Below are 12,254 nucleotides of genomic sequence, written 5' to 3' on the forward strand. Positions count from 1 at the left end.
AGTCAAGGGTGAGCTGGGAGTGGGGAAGAGGTTGCAATCAGCCTCCTGGCTGATGCCTTGAGTTGCTTGAGGTCAGCCAGAGAGGAAGGATAAGTCCAGGGTACGCTTTGATTTATGTCGCTGTGTGATTCATGCCCTCCGTCAGACTAGCTGCTTTCTTCCCCTGTTCCTCTAACAGGCCGTCTCGTTGCTGGAGATGACTGTCAGATGCTTTCCTTTCATAGCCACCATCACATGGCCCACCACCGGAGCCTGAGAAGCCTGACCACAGACCAGCATCTCCGAGGCATGAATAATTAGGTAGGCATAATGGAAGGCACTCACTGCACCCTCCAATTGCGTAAGCCCATTACGGAACTCTGCTACATCAGCTTCTATCTTCCGAGGGGGGAAGTCAGAGGATTTTCATACAAGGGCACCATAACTCTAGACAGATCCAGTAAAGGGTTTCATAACTGCTACCAAGTCAGGGAGGGATCCGACATCAACAGCCTCAGCCGGCAGCCGAACGAACATCCGGGCGACATATTTTTCAAGCCAACTCCCACGAAAGACATTCTAACTGAGCTGTACAAACTCGCGGCCGAGAGGGAGAGACTGCTGGCCAGTCTGCTGAGCTCAGACCACATCCTGGGCATTACGATGGGAAACCAGGAGGGGAAGCTGCCGGAGCTCTCTGTGAGCCTGGCCTCCGAGGACGACTGTTTCCAGAGTGCTGGCCACTGGCTGGGGGAGCCCGCCGTGGGCTGTCTCAGTAAGAGGAGCTCCCAGGGGAACAAAAAGGCCCGGAGGTTTGGTGGAAGGAGAGAGAGCTTTGAGGGGCTCTCTCAAAACTCCCTGCAGAAGAGGACAAGACGAAAGGGGCATGGGGGCCAGGACTTGGCTCCTCTGATGGGGAAGGACCAGATCTGTTCCAGCAGCGCCCTTCCTCTTTCTCAAACAAGGCCTCACGTTTGGCTCCTAGAGGAGAGAGGCAACTTGCTCCCGAATAGGGCACTTACCTCTTCCCTACAGAGGAGAGGGAGCTGCACCCCAGGGATCCCCAGGACACTGGATGCTGACTCTGCCTTGGGGAGCTTCAAGAAGGCTTCTGAGGTTGCGGGGCATGGAAGAGGCAGGCTGCCCCCTGAATGCAGCTCCACAGAGCCAGGAGATGATGGTGCCGGGGGGCCAAAGAGGGGCCCTCGCAGGCTGGCGCATCTGCAAACAGGTTCGACCGAAAGTCACAAGGAGCCCGAGAAACATCCAGAGGCAGAGGGGGGCCGGACAGAGAAGGCTGCTGAACGGACTTGCAGGAAGAAGCCTATTTCCAAAGTGGTGGCCAAAGTCCAGGATCTGTCTGCTCAGGTGCAACGAGTCGTTAAAATGCATCCTGAGGGTGAGGAAAGGGTTGCCGTTTGCCCAGCAGCGCAAGCTGAGTTCATACCCAGCGCAGACTTGCTCATCCTCCCGGAAGCTGAGGCTGGGGCTTGGGGTGCCAGCTGCTGGGGCAAGGAGCAGCGAGGGGACAGGTCATGGCAGCCATCAGCTGAGGAGGGTCCCCTAGCCGGCACTGTGGGGGCTGTGAACAAGGTCCTCCTGAAGGTGATAGAGAGCGAGAAATTAGATGAAGCCACCGAGGGGAAACGGCTGGGATTTCCCTTCGGGACGACAGCCGCCCATACCCTCCCAGAAACCGGGAGCAAGAGGGGAGCTGGGTTGCTTCTGAGTGGCCACAAAACCTTGTTTCTGGATCTGCCCCGCAGTGTGGACCCTGGAGGTGATGAGAAGAGGCCACCACCCCCAGCACTGGCAGCTCTCGGCACGGTATTTAATAATTCATCCTTTCCGTCCAGCACGCACAAATGGATGTCACCTGTTCCCTTGCCTCTCTCTCCAAGGCTCCCCAGCCCTCAGCAGCATCACAGGATCCTCCGGCCCCCCTCACTGCCTGCTGAGAGGGAAGCCGCTCTTGATGACTCTCTTGGTAGAAAGAGCCGTGCTTTCTCTGGGTCACCCTCTGCTGACACCTTGGAGCCACCACTCTCTGCAAAGGTCACGGAGACCGAAGGAGCCCACTCGACCTCCCTCAGAGCGGGCCAACCTCGGTTGGTGCCTGGGGAACCTTTGGAAAAGAGCTTGGGGCCTGGGAGGACCGCAGCTCAGCCCCAGCACCGGTCACCTCCAGGTTAGTCCCGGTTTAAAATGCTTTACATGTGTTCCTTGGGCGACCCCAAACTGTCAGTCTGCTCGTGCTATTCAGACACTGGCTAATTAACGATGAATCAGAATTCCTCAGCCTGTTAGTTGATTCACCTTGTAACAGGACAGCTGGGAGTGGTATAAAAGAGTGTGGAGATGGTGAGGATGGTGTTGACTTATGGGGTCAGGGCTGTAGTTGCTTCCAGAAGCAATACTTTGTAAATGTCTTTTTAAATTTTTTGTTTTGGAATGCTCTAAAGCTGCCTCCATGGTTGCTTAATACAGGACTCTCAAAGGAAACAGGACTGGGCAGAGAGAAGTAGTAACTTGTTGCTGCCTTTGATGCTAATTGGCCCCTTGACCTAAATTCTGCTGTTCATGCTGCTGGGGTGGCTTGGATTTGTTGGGATTCTGTAAGCAGAAGAGCAGAAGCATGCTGTGTCTTTGCTCATCTGTCTGTTGTTAGAGGTTTTGGGTTTTTGTGGGTTTTTCTTTTCTTTTTTTTTAGTAATCACTTTTATAAGCACCCTTATTTTATGACAATATTCTATTATTTTTTTTTAATACTAGAAGAGGGATGAATTCCTTCTAACTTGAAGAAACTTGGTCCAGATTTTCTTTTTTTTTAACAGTTTTTTATTTCCCAAACAAACACGAAGTAATGTTTATTCTGAAGTTATGTTTTATGTATGGGTTTCTACTGTTACTGGTATAACATCATGTCTTATGCAAAAGGTACTAAAGAGCCAGTTTGGCTCGTATGTTTCATGTGATTTAAAATTTTATATGACAATAATTTTGGTGGTTCTATAAGTAGGATCAATAAGACTAAAAAAGACAGTGTATAAAAGTGCCACTCCTGTATTCACTACATTTTCCAGGCCAGTGCGACCAGATGTTTAGGGTCGTGTATGCCATGGTGTAGATAATAGGTTCTTTTTCAGTGGTCCTTTCACAGCATATGGTCAATGCTTTGTCTAGGCTCGTAATATGATATATAGTCTCTTAAAGTTTAGAGAAAACATCATGTGCAATTTTTAAGATAAAAATATCTGTCTAGGGAAGAGGAATTTCAAAAGCTTCTGTTCATTTTGAACTCTTGCCATTTTATAAATTTCTCTATGTCATTGATCCAGGGTGTGTTTCTTTTAAAATGTGGTAAATGCTCTTCATTTTGTGTTTGTAATGTATTGCTCTTAGTTTGATAAGACTTGCTACTTCCTAACATAACCAAACTGCTTCATCAGGAAAGTCATAGAATTGTAGGTTTTATATCATGTATCATAGAATCCTAGTGATGAAAATCCTTTCTCCCTGTGAATGCTGGAGCCTTCAAAATACTTCGAAAGGAAGCTCTCTGCAACGATTAGATAGAGACTTCTGGAGAGATGGGCGTGCAAGAGCTGCCTCAACTCCGAAAGCTCTTTTTAGAAGTCACACTAAATCCTACGACTTGGTGTGCCGCTCCTCTAGAAACTGTGCATTAAATAATACATTGAGCTTCAGTAAATCTTTTCTCCCCCCCACTGCCCCGATTTAGAATTATCTTTTTATTTTATTGTCCTTTTTCTATCAAAAAAAAAAACAAAAACAATATTATAAAAGCTCCATCGTATTTGGCTCAAGGTAGGCACACAGAGGACATTCAGTTTCTCTGATGACTCACTGTTAAGTTAAGCTCACTGAGGGGCACGTTCAACAGATGGTCACCCTTTTCCCGTGACCTCTCCATACTGTTGCGCAGAACCATTCCCTTTACTTTGGCCCCAGCCTTCCATTGGGATCTTCGTAGCACTTTAGGAGCCGGTCATTAGAATCACATGGATTCCTTGGTAGGGAGACTGCCTGTGCTTCTAACGTTATAAAAGAAGGCATTGGAAAGGGGGAAAATAGGAGCAGGAGAAGCCTTTTTTTTCTGTCATGGATAAGTTCTCTTTTGCCGGGACCTTCCTCCAGGAACGTACAAACGTTATCTCTTATCATCATCCCTCTTTGAAAAGCATGAAGGGAGGGAGTTCTCCAGATAGTATCTTTGATCTGTATCTTGTGTTCCTGTCTCCTGGTTTTCCTTTAATCCCCCTTCTCTGTGGCCACGAGTCCTCATCATATTCTGGATCCTTCAGTGACTTCCTGCAGCTGGTGGGTCCACAAAGGGAGAATTTTGCTACTTCCAGCTGCCTTTGTCTTTCACTTCATTTCTCCTCCCTCCACATCCCACATCCACTGGCCTCAGACAGTCCCAGACGAAGGGTGGATCATTCATTTACCATCACCCAACAGTAGCCCTTTATCTGAGTCCAATTCCCACCTTTCTCCCACATTAGCTATTAACCAGGTTGAGTTTATGGTCTATGGGCATTTATTTCCTGTGGAAATAACGTCTAGGTATTTTATTGAAGTGATGTGATTAAGATTATTGAAAGCACTCATTAACTGCTCAAGTAAGAGATTAAGTCTGGCAAAAGTAATCAGATACATTTCCAGTTGGAAGACTCTTTAGTGTTATGGGCAAGTAGTAATTCCCAGGAAAGAGTAAAATCCGCTTCTCCTTCTCACAGGACCAAGCAGTGAAAGCCAACATTACCATCCACACAGGAAACAGCATAAAGGCTATTGGTCTACCCCCTGTTGGCTTTGTAATTTTCCTAACTCTTCATTCCAAGGTCTATGCACAGGAATTTCTTGTCTGGTGGTGATGTGATCAAACAGAGAATATGCTAACAGTGAATGGTGGCCAGATTTGTCTTCTCATGGTCCTCCTTCCCCATCTCCACCCTGACTGCCACCTTGGTTTTATGGAAACCACTGTAGAATGTTCCCAAGCCTTTGTGGAATGTGGTATTTTCTCAAGCCTGAAGGACTCTAGTTGTGCTAACCTGAATAGCAGTGTCCTTGGGTCTGGGATTCCCTTCTGTTTTTCTGGCCTTCTTTTACCTTTGATCTGAAATAGACCCTTTTTTAAAAAAATTAATTAATTAATTAATTTATTTTTGGCTGCATTGGGTCTTCGTTGCTGCGCGCTGGCTTTCTCTAGTTGCGGCGAGCTGGGGCTGCTCTTCGTTGCGGTGCGCGGGCTTCTCATTGTGGTGGCTTCTCTTGTTGCAGAGCACGGGCTCTAGGCACACGGGCTTCAGTAGTTGTGGCGCACAGGCTTAGTTGCTCTGCGGCATATGGGATCTTCCCACACCAGGGCTCGAACCCGTGTCCCCTGCACTGGCAGGTGGATTCCTAACCACTGCGCCACCAGGGAAGCCCTGAAATAGACCCTTTTAATGCCAGAAGAATCACATGTAACTTGGCTCACCACACTCAGGAAGATCCCCAGTGCTTCAGTGTGCTCCTCAGCAATCTCATGATCTTTCCCCTTTGAAGTCACTGAGGTGGTGATGGAGGCATATGCCCCAGGCATAGTTCCTCTTGATATTGTGAGTCATGTTATCAGTGCTTGTGCCCATCAAAAGATGTAGTTAGTGTCAACTGATTAAGGGTTGAAAGGCATATTTGTAACAGATTTTATTATATCTAATGCTGCTGTCAAAGCTTTGATTTTTTTTGGGCATGTATTATGGGGAGTAGATATAAATTCTCCCTATATTAATATTGAGGTTTGATACAATCGCCCCAAAATTTTAAAGAAGCTCCACAACTTTAATGGCTATACCCAGCCATTTAAGATTACTACAGAAAGTATATAGTGTGTAGACAATTATCTGTAATTCATGTTAAGAAAGAAAGATTAAAAATTGCATATACCATAGTATATCCATATAAAACATATATAGGACTTAAATTGACAGGAAATACATTGCTACACACTTTTGAGAAAGTAAGGGGATTGTCATTGAAACTATATGTAACTTTGACCTAGCAACCCTATTTTAGGAATTTAGGTCACATAAATAGATGCACTAGTAAGAATATATGCATAAGGTTGTTTACTGCAGCATTGTGTATAGTGGCCAAAGCAGCTGGAAAAAAAAAAAATGGAGTGTCAATCAGTAGAGAAATGGCTACATAAATTAGAGTATATTTAGTCTCCATAATATTATGAGGCTATTTAAAGTATGGAACTAGATCTCTATCTAGCAAGTTGCAAAATAATGTGGAATATGCTCTGTTTTTGTAAAGACAGGTTCCAGCTCTCTCTATATATGAGTATATATGTTTGGTATGGGTTTGAAAGTTTGAATATCATGGAGACAGGTGTAAAGAAAGACAGGCCAAGCTGTTCACATTCTTTATCTAGGGCAAGACAGGGTGAAGGTTGGGAATAAGGTGAAGGGGAAGGATCCAAAAAAAACAACAAAAAAACCCCCAAAACAAACAAACAAACAAAACCAAAGCACTGGGGAAGAGCATTAACTTCTTTTCTTTACTTATTTTTACATTGTTTCACTGGTTGTGGTGAATGTGTCACTTTTATGATTTTTAAAGAGTTACTGAACTACATTTTACAGAAAAAAATAAATACACCACCTAGAGGGGTTGTGTGTGTGTATGTGTGTTGGGGGGTATAGGATTATAGCTGAACCACAATTTTCTGTGTCTTCCCCATGTCCTTTAATGAAGCAAGAAGCTCAGTATTGAGACTAGAGCATTATTACAATGGGATATGTTGGTTGCTAGAGAGCTATAAAGGCAGCACCCAAGAAAGACAAGTCAGGGAAGCAGGATTAGATAAGGAGGGAGCAGTATCCAGAAACCAAGAGAAGAAGGCAGTTAAGAAAGGCTTCTGACCCTCCTACACTGTTGGCAGGAATGTAAATTGGTACAGCCACAATGGAAAACAGTATGGAGATTCCTCAAAAAACTAAAACTAGAGTTGCCATATGATCCAGCAATCCCACTCCTGGACATATATCCAGACAAAACTATAATTTGAAAAGATACACCCCTGTGTTCATAGCAGCACTATTTACAATAGCCAGGACATGGAAGCAACCTAAATGTCCATCAACAGATAAATGGATAAAGAAGATGAGGTACATACATACAATGGAATATTACTCAGCCATAAAAAAGAATGAAATAATGCCATTTGCAACAACATAGATGGACCTAGAGATTATCATATTAAGTGAAGTAAATCAGAAAGAGAAAGACAAATACCACATGATATCAGTTATGTTTGGAATCTAAAATATGACACAAATGAACTTACCTACAAAACAGAAACAGACTCAGAGATGTAGACAACAGACTTCTGGTTGCCAAGGGGGAGGTGGGGTGGGAGAGGGATAGACTGAGAGTTTGGAATTAGCCGATGCAAACTATTATATAGAGAATGGATAAACAACAAGGTCCTGCTGTATAGCACAGGGCACTATGTTCAATATCTTGTAATAAACCATAATGGAAAAGAATGTATATATATGTGTATATGAAAAAGAATGTATACATATGTATAACTGAATCACTTGGCTGTACAGCAGAAATTAACACAATGTTGTTAAAATAAATAAAAGAAATTAAAAGAAAAGAAAGGCTCCTGGGTTAGACAGTGTCCTGACAGGGAACAAACACCCAGGCCTGAAGGAGCAAGGGAAGAAGGGGTCAGTGGAACCCAAACAGGGGAGCTTAAAGGAGAGGACCACAGGGCAGAAACAGTGGCTTGTGGTAGAGGCCCTTATCAGAGAGGAAGCTGTGGGAATAAATACCCTGGCTTCACTCTCCTTTGGTCTTCTGCCTCGAAACTTTCTCGAACTGAACCAGCCAAAAGGCAGGGTAAAAGGGAGTGGGTAGATGTCTCCAAGCTCAGCCTTCCAGGGCCCAGGGAAGGATGGAGAAGGGTCAGAGTAGATTTGGAGGTATAAGATGATGCAGATAGGATGAGCCACGAAGAACAAGAAATGTAGAAAGAGTGGAATTTTAAAAGAGCGACAGGGTAAAAAAGAATGTGTATGTGAGGTGTGTTTTGATACTGAACAGTGGTTATCTTGATAATAAATGATTATTGCAGTGTTTCGTTTCTTTGTCGTATGACCGTTCTACCTCTAAATTTAATTTGGTTGGCTGTCTCTTTTATTGCTAAAAGTACAAACTTGAGGAAGTAAAAGAAATAATTGGGAGATCTTGTGATACAGTTTTCAGCCTGTGGATTCAGAAAAAATTATCTAGTTTTTAAAAACAAAGCTCTTATATTTAACAGTGATTGATAGCACATTGTACTTGATTGCTTTTTGTGAAAAGCACAAAAAGAATTTTAAAGTATCTTCTACAATTATCTCAAATTAAGAATAACTAATTAGCATATGAAATAGATTTTCTACTAATGAACAATTTGTATTTTGAGGTCAGTTTCCATATAAAATAAATGGTGAGTGTTTCTCTCATTCACATTTTGTTTTTTAAAAGGGGATATGTTTCAAAGGCCAGGACCATGACCACGATCTGATGTTTTAAAACTCCAAGCCAGTTCTACATATGTGAATTTTTTCCCAAATTAATGTCCAATTGTGCTTTGAGGATAGCACCTTCTTGGAAATGGTTTTTACTTGTTTCTTTTCTATTCTTGGAGTCAGAGCACAAGATTTAAAGCACGGGTGGCAGTCTGTGGCCCTAGGCCAGATCCATCAATCTAAAGTAATTCCAAAGACACAGAAATGGCAGAATTAACACTGCGATTAAAAGTTATAGCTACTGAAAAATCTTAAAAGAGAAAAACATTTTATTAAATAGGTATTAAATTTTGAAGAAAAATTTATCGCATACTTTATTTATTTTATGTAACTCAGCCATTCTGGCCCATAGCATCATTGGTTGGGGTATAAAAAAAAGACTCAAACTTTTAGTTGTAATTGGATTAGAAGCATTTTATCAAATTGATAGAGCAAAGTACTGAATATTGAGATTGTGTGTTTTATTTCATTCCTCCTGGGCTCTCCTGGAAGAGGGTGCATGTTGAAAACAGTAAACTCCACCCTGGGGCCACTCTTTCCCTCTTGCTAGCTTTTACAGTATCAGGTAAATGACTTGTTACTGCTTATCTTACTTCATCCTCTTTCTGATCACTTACAAGAAAGTAGCTTCTGTTAGATAGTTCTTAAATGGGCCTACAGCCGTATTTAATACATTTTCCTGGCCTCTGGGCTGTGATATTAGGCCATACCATCCCCCTAGAGTTCCTCTGTGTGCCCTGGCATCTCAGCCTCCTGCCATAGCAAGTTCTGGAGTTCCTTCCCTTTCACAGAAGGACCTAGCAGGTTTTCCCAGTCATGGATTGTTCTACTACATGGAACCAGATGCTTTCTATCTGGCCCAGAGCCTTACAGGACAGAACTTGAACTAGAATTGGGATTCAGATATGTATAGGATGTAGAGGGACTTGTGGGGACCTTGAAGGCTATTGAACCTTAGGGAGGAACAGTGGACAATGGAAGGAGAAGTATCACGAGAGAGCAAGCCTGGGCCAAAAGTCTGTGCACAGACATTTCCTCTTCCTCCTAAGAGGGCCCTTACCCTCTAAGGAGAAGGGGCTTTAGCGTGAAGAGAAGGAAGAACTTTGTCATCAGAAGCCCAACAGTTTTGCAGTGTGGAAGAGCTGTTCAGGGGTAACAGAAATATTCTTATTTTATTGAAGTACAGTTGATTCACAATGTCGTATTAATTTCTGCTGTACACCAAAGTGATTCGGTTTTATATATATATATATATATATATATATATATATATATATATGTATATATATATACACACACATACATTCTTTTTCATATTCTTTTCCATTATGGTTTATCACTGGGTATTGAATGCAGTAGGACCTTGTTGTTTATCCATTCTATATACAATACATTGTATCTGCTAATCCCAAACTCCCAATCCATCCCTCCCCCGCTCCCCCTTGGCAACCACAAGTCTGGTCTCTATGTCTTTGAGTCTGAGGAGAAGCAGAAACTTTCTTGCTGGCCAGAAGGAGGGCAAAGCCCCAGCCTCCGTGGTCCCAAGTTATTAGCAACCCAATGGCAGCAGAGTGACAGAGGCACAGAGCAGAAGGGTAGCAAGGGCAGCAGGCCCCCGAGCGCAGAAACCTTGAGGGACCCCTGGAGGCATAACTGGGGAGGAAGAGCCTGAGAAAAGACTGGACTTCATGCCAAGTAAGTGAGGGTGGGCTTCAGACATTGAGGTTCAGATTTTCGTGCAGCGTGCGACACAATTTTACTCACTCTGAGGCGGTAAGTTGGATCATCCAGGTTTCCTGTATTTTTCCTAAAATATTCTGATATGGGTTTTTTGTTTGTTTGTTTGAAACCTAGGTTAAAGTTTTAAGGTTGAGTTTTGCATTTGGAGGGAGAACCCCTGAATAATCCTGTGGCTGATGAAAGCTGTTGGTTTCCAGTTTAGCCCAGAGAAATTGCGGAGAGAATAAACACCACGTGAGGCTTGAGCCTCAGCACAGTCTCCCCAGGATTCAGACAGGTCTGGGCACATCCGGTTAATTAGATGGTTAGACCTGTCATGAGTCTTTTGCTCGAGTGCCCAGAAGATGGTCACCAGGCAGAGCCCCTCCAGAGGAAAGCAGGATTTGGGGCACAGGAGAGGTTACCAGACCTTTGGGGTCGGGGTGGGAGGGAGGACACTGAAAATAGCATAAGTTGTGTCCTCCTGATTTTCTGCTGACTCGTGTCTGGATGGTAGGAAGAGAGGAGAGCAGTAAGAAAGCAGTGTGAAAATTTAAAGAGTAATTTGACTGAAATGTCCTTAGGATAGTGAAGGCGGGGTCTGCATAGTAGAGTGTAACAAACTTGTGGGTGAAGGGGCCCTGCTCCAGGTGCTGCTGGGGCAGGATGCGACAGGGCACACGGTGGAGGGAACCGGATTTGACCTCATCCCAGAGAGAAGAGGGGAGGTGGGGAAGGTAGGCAGTAGTGCCTAAGCAACGCACCTGGTACCTTAGCTGCAGCAACCCGGTGACAATTCTAGCAGCGTCCAGAGACACCTTCAGCAGCCCGACAAGTGAGGACAGCAGTGTTGATGAGGGATGAGGAGGAGTGGATCTATGCGTTCACGTGCTTCCTGGAATGATCTGGAGAAATTGGTGTGTAGGGGGAGGGAAGTCCCCAAATTGGTAGAGCCAGAGAAATTCTGATTTTGCACCATGTTATTACTCCCCTGACTGCATTTGCTAGGAGTATCAAGTTCACAGGGTTGTTTTGAGTATCAAATGAAATAATGTCAACGAAAATGCTTCCTAACACATTAGAAAATGTTAGCTTTATTATAATTACCTGTTTAGCCTCAGTGATTTCCACTACTCTGTCTTCCAGCTCACAGATCCATTCCTTTGTATCATCTAATTTACTGTTGATTCCTTCTAGTGTATTTTTCATTTCATTGACTGTATTCTTTGTCTCTGTTCGGTTCTTCTTTGTATTTTCTAATTCTTTGTTGAAAACTTCTAACTTCTGGCTCTGTTCATTCAGTCTTCTCCCGAGAGTTCTTTGAACATCTTTACAATCATTGTCTTCAACTCTTTATCAGGTAGATTGCCTATCTCCACGTCACTTAGTTCTTCTGAGGTTTTATCTTGCTCCTTTATTTGGAACATATTCCTCTGTTACCTCATTTTGCCTGATTTGCTATTTTTATTTCTGTGTATTTGGTAGGTTGATTATGTTTCCTGACCTTGGAGAAGTGGTCTTTTGTAGGAGATGTCCTATGGGGCCCAGCAGCACACTCCCCTCTGGTCTCCAGAGCTATATGATCCAGGGGTGCCCCCTATGTGGGCTATGCGGGTCCTTCTGATGTGGTGGACTGACTACTGTGGGTTATCTGGTAGGCCTCTCTGGCCCCCTGGTTTGGTTGGTTGACAGGCCCTGCCTTGTCTGGAGGTTGCTGCTGGTGGTGGCAGGGCTGGGTCATGAGGCAGCTAACTGCTGAGCCCTGGGGGGCGTCCCAGGGCTAGTGCTGGCCCATTGGTGGGCAGAATCAGGTTCTGGGGTAGGTGGTTGTGGGGCTGGTGTTCCTGGATCTACTGTCAGCCTGCCGATGTATGGGGCCAGGGTGTGTGTGTGTGTGTGGAGCTGGGGGGAGGTTCCAGGGTTAGTGCCTGCTCACTGATGGGTGGAATCGGGTTC

At 44.3% G+C, this 12,254-nt stretch overlaps 1 protein-coding gene and 1 long non-coding RNA gene across 5 annotated transcripts in view; one reads left to right on the forward strand and one right to left on the reverse strand.

Moving 5' to 3' along the window:
• Positions 1 to 1,090, reverse strand: part of LOC309625514 — a 33,191-nt gene extending 32,101 nt beyond the window's left edge. Inside the window, exon 1 of one of the 2 annotated variants that reach the window (XR_014242552.1) lies at positions 1,002 to 1,090. This is a non-coding gene — a long non-coding RNA (uncharacterized lncRNA). The remainder of the gene's footprint in view (positions 1 to 1,001) is intronic. The other variant, XR_014242553.1, reaches the window with a different exon arrangement.
• FMN1 (formin 1) overlaps positions 1 to 12,254 on the forward strand; it is a 452,412-nt gene that overhangs the window by 35,961 nt on the left and 404,197 nt on the right. For 2 of the 3 annotated variants that reach the window (XM_082384939.1, XM_082384938.1), the window contains exon 2: positions 179 to 2,167. The exons of the other annotated variant lie outside the window; for it this stretch is intronic. In XM_082384939.1, coding sequence (XP_082241065.1) covers positions 310 to 2,167 — 1,858 coding nt within the window. In that variant the 5' untranslated portion in view covers positions 179 to 309. The remainder of the gene's footprint in view (positions 1 to 178; positions 2,168 to 12,254) is intronic. 3 annotated transcript variants of the gene reach the window in all.

The sequence above is a fragment of the Balaenoptera borealis genome, assembly GCF_965194805.1.
Source record: "Balaenoptera borealis genome assembly, chromosome: 3".
NCBI lineage: Eukaryota > Metazoa > Chordata > Mammalia > Artiodactyla > Balaenopteridae > Balaenoptera > Balaenoptera borealis.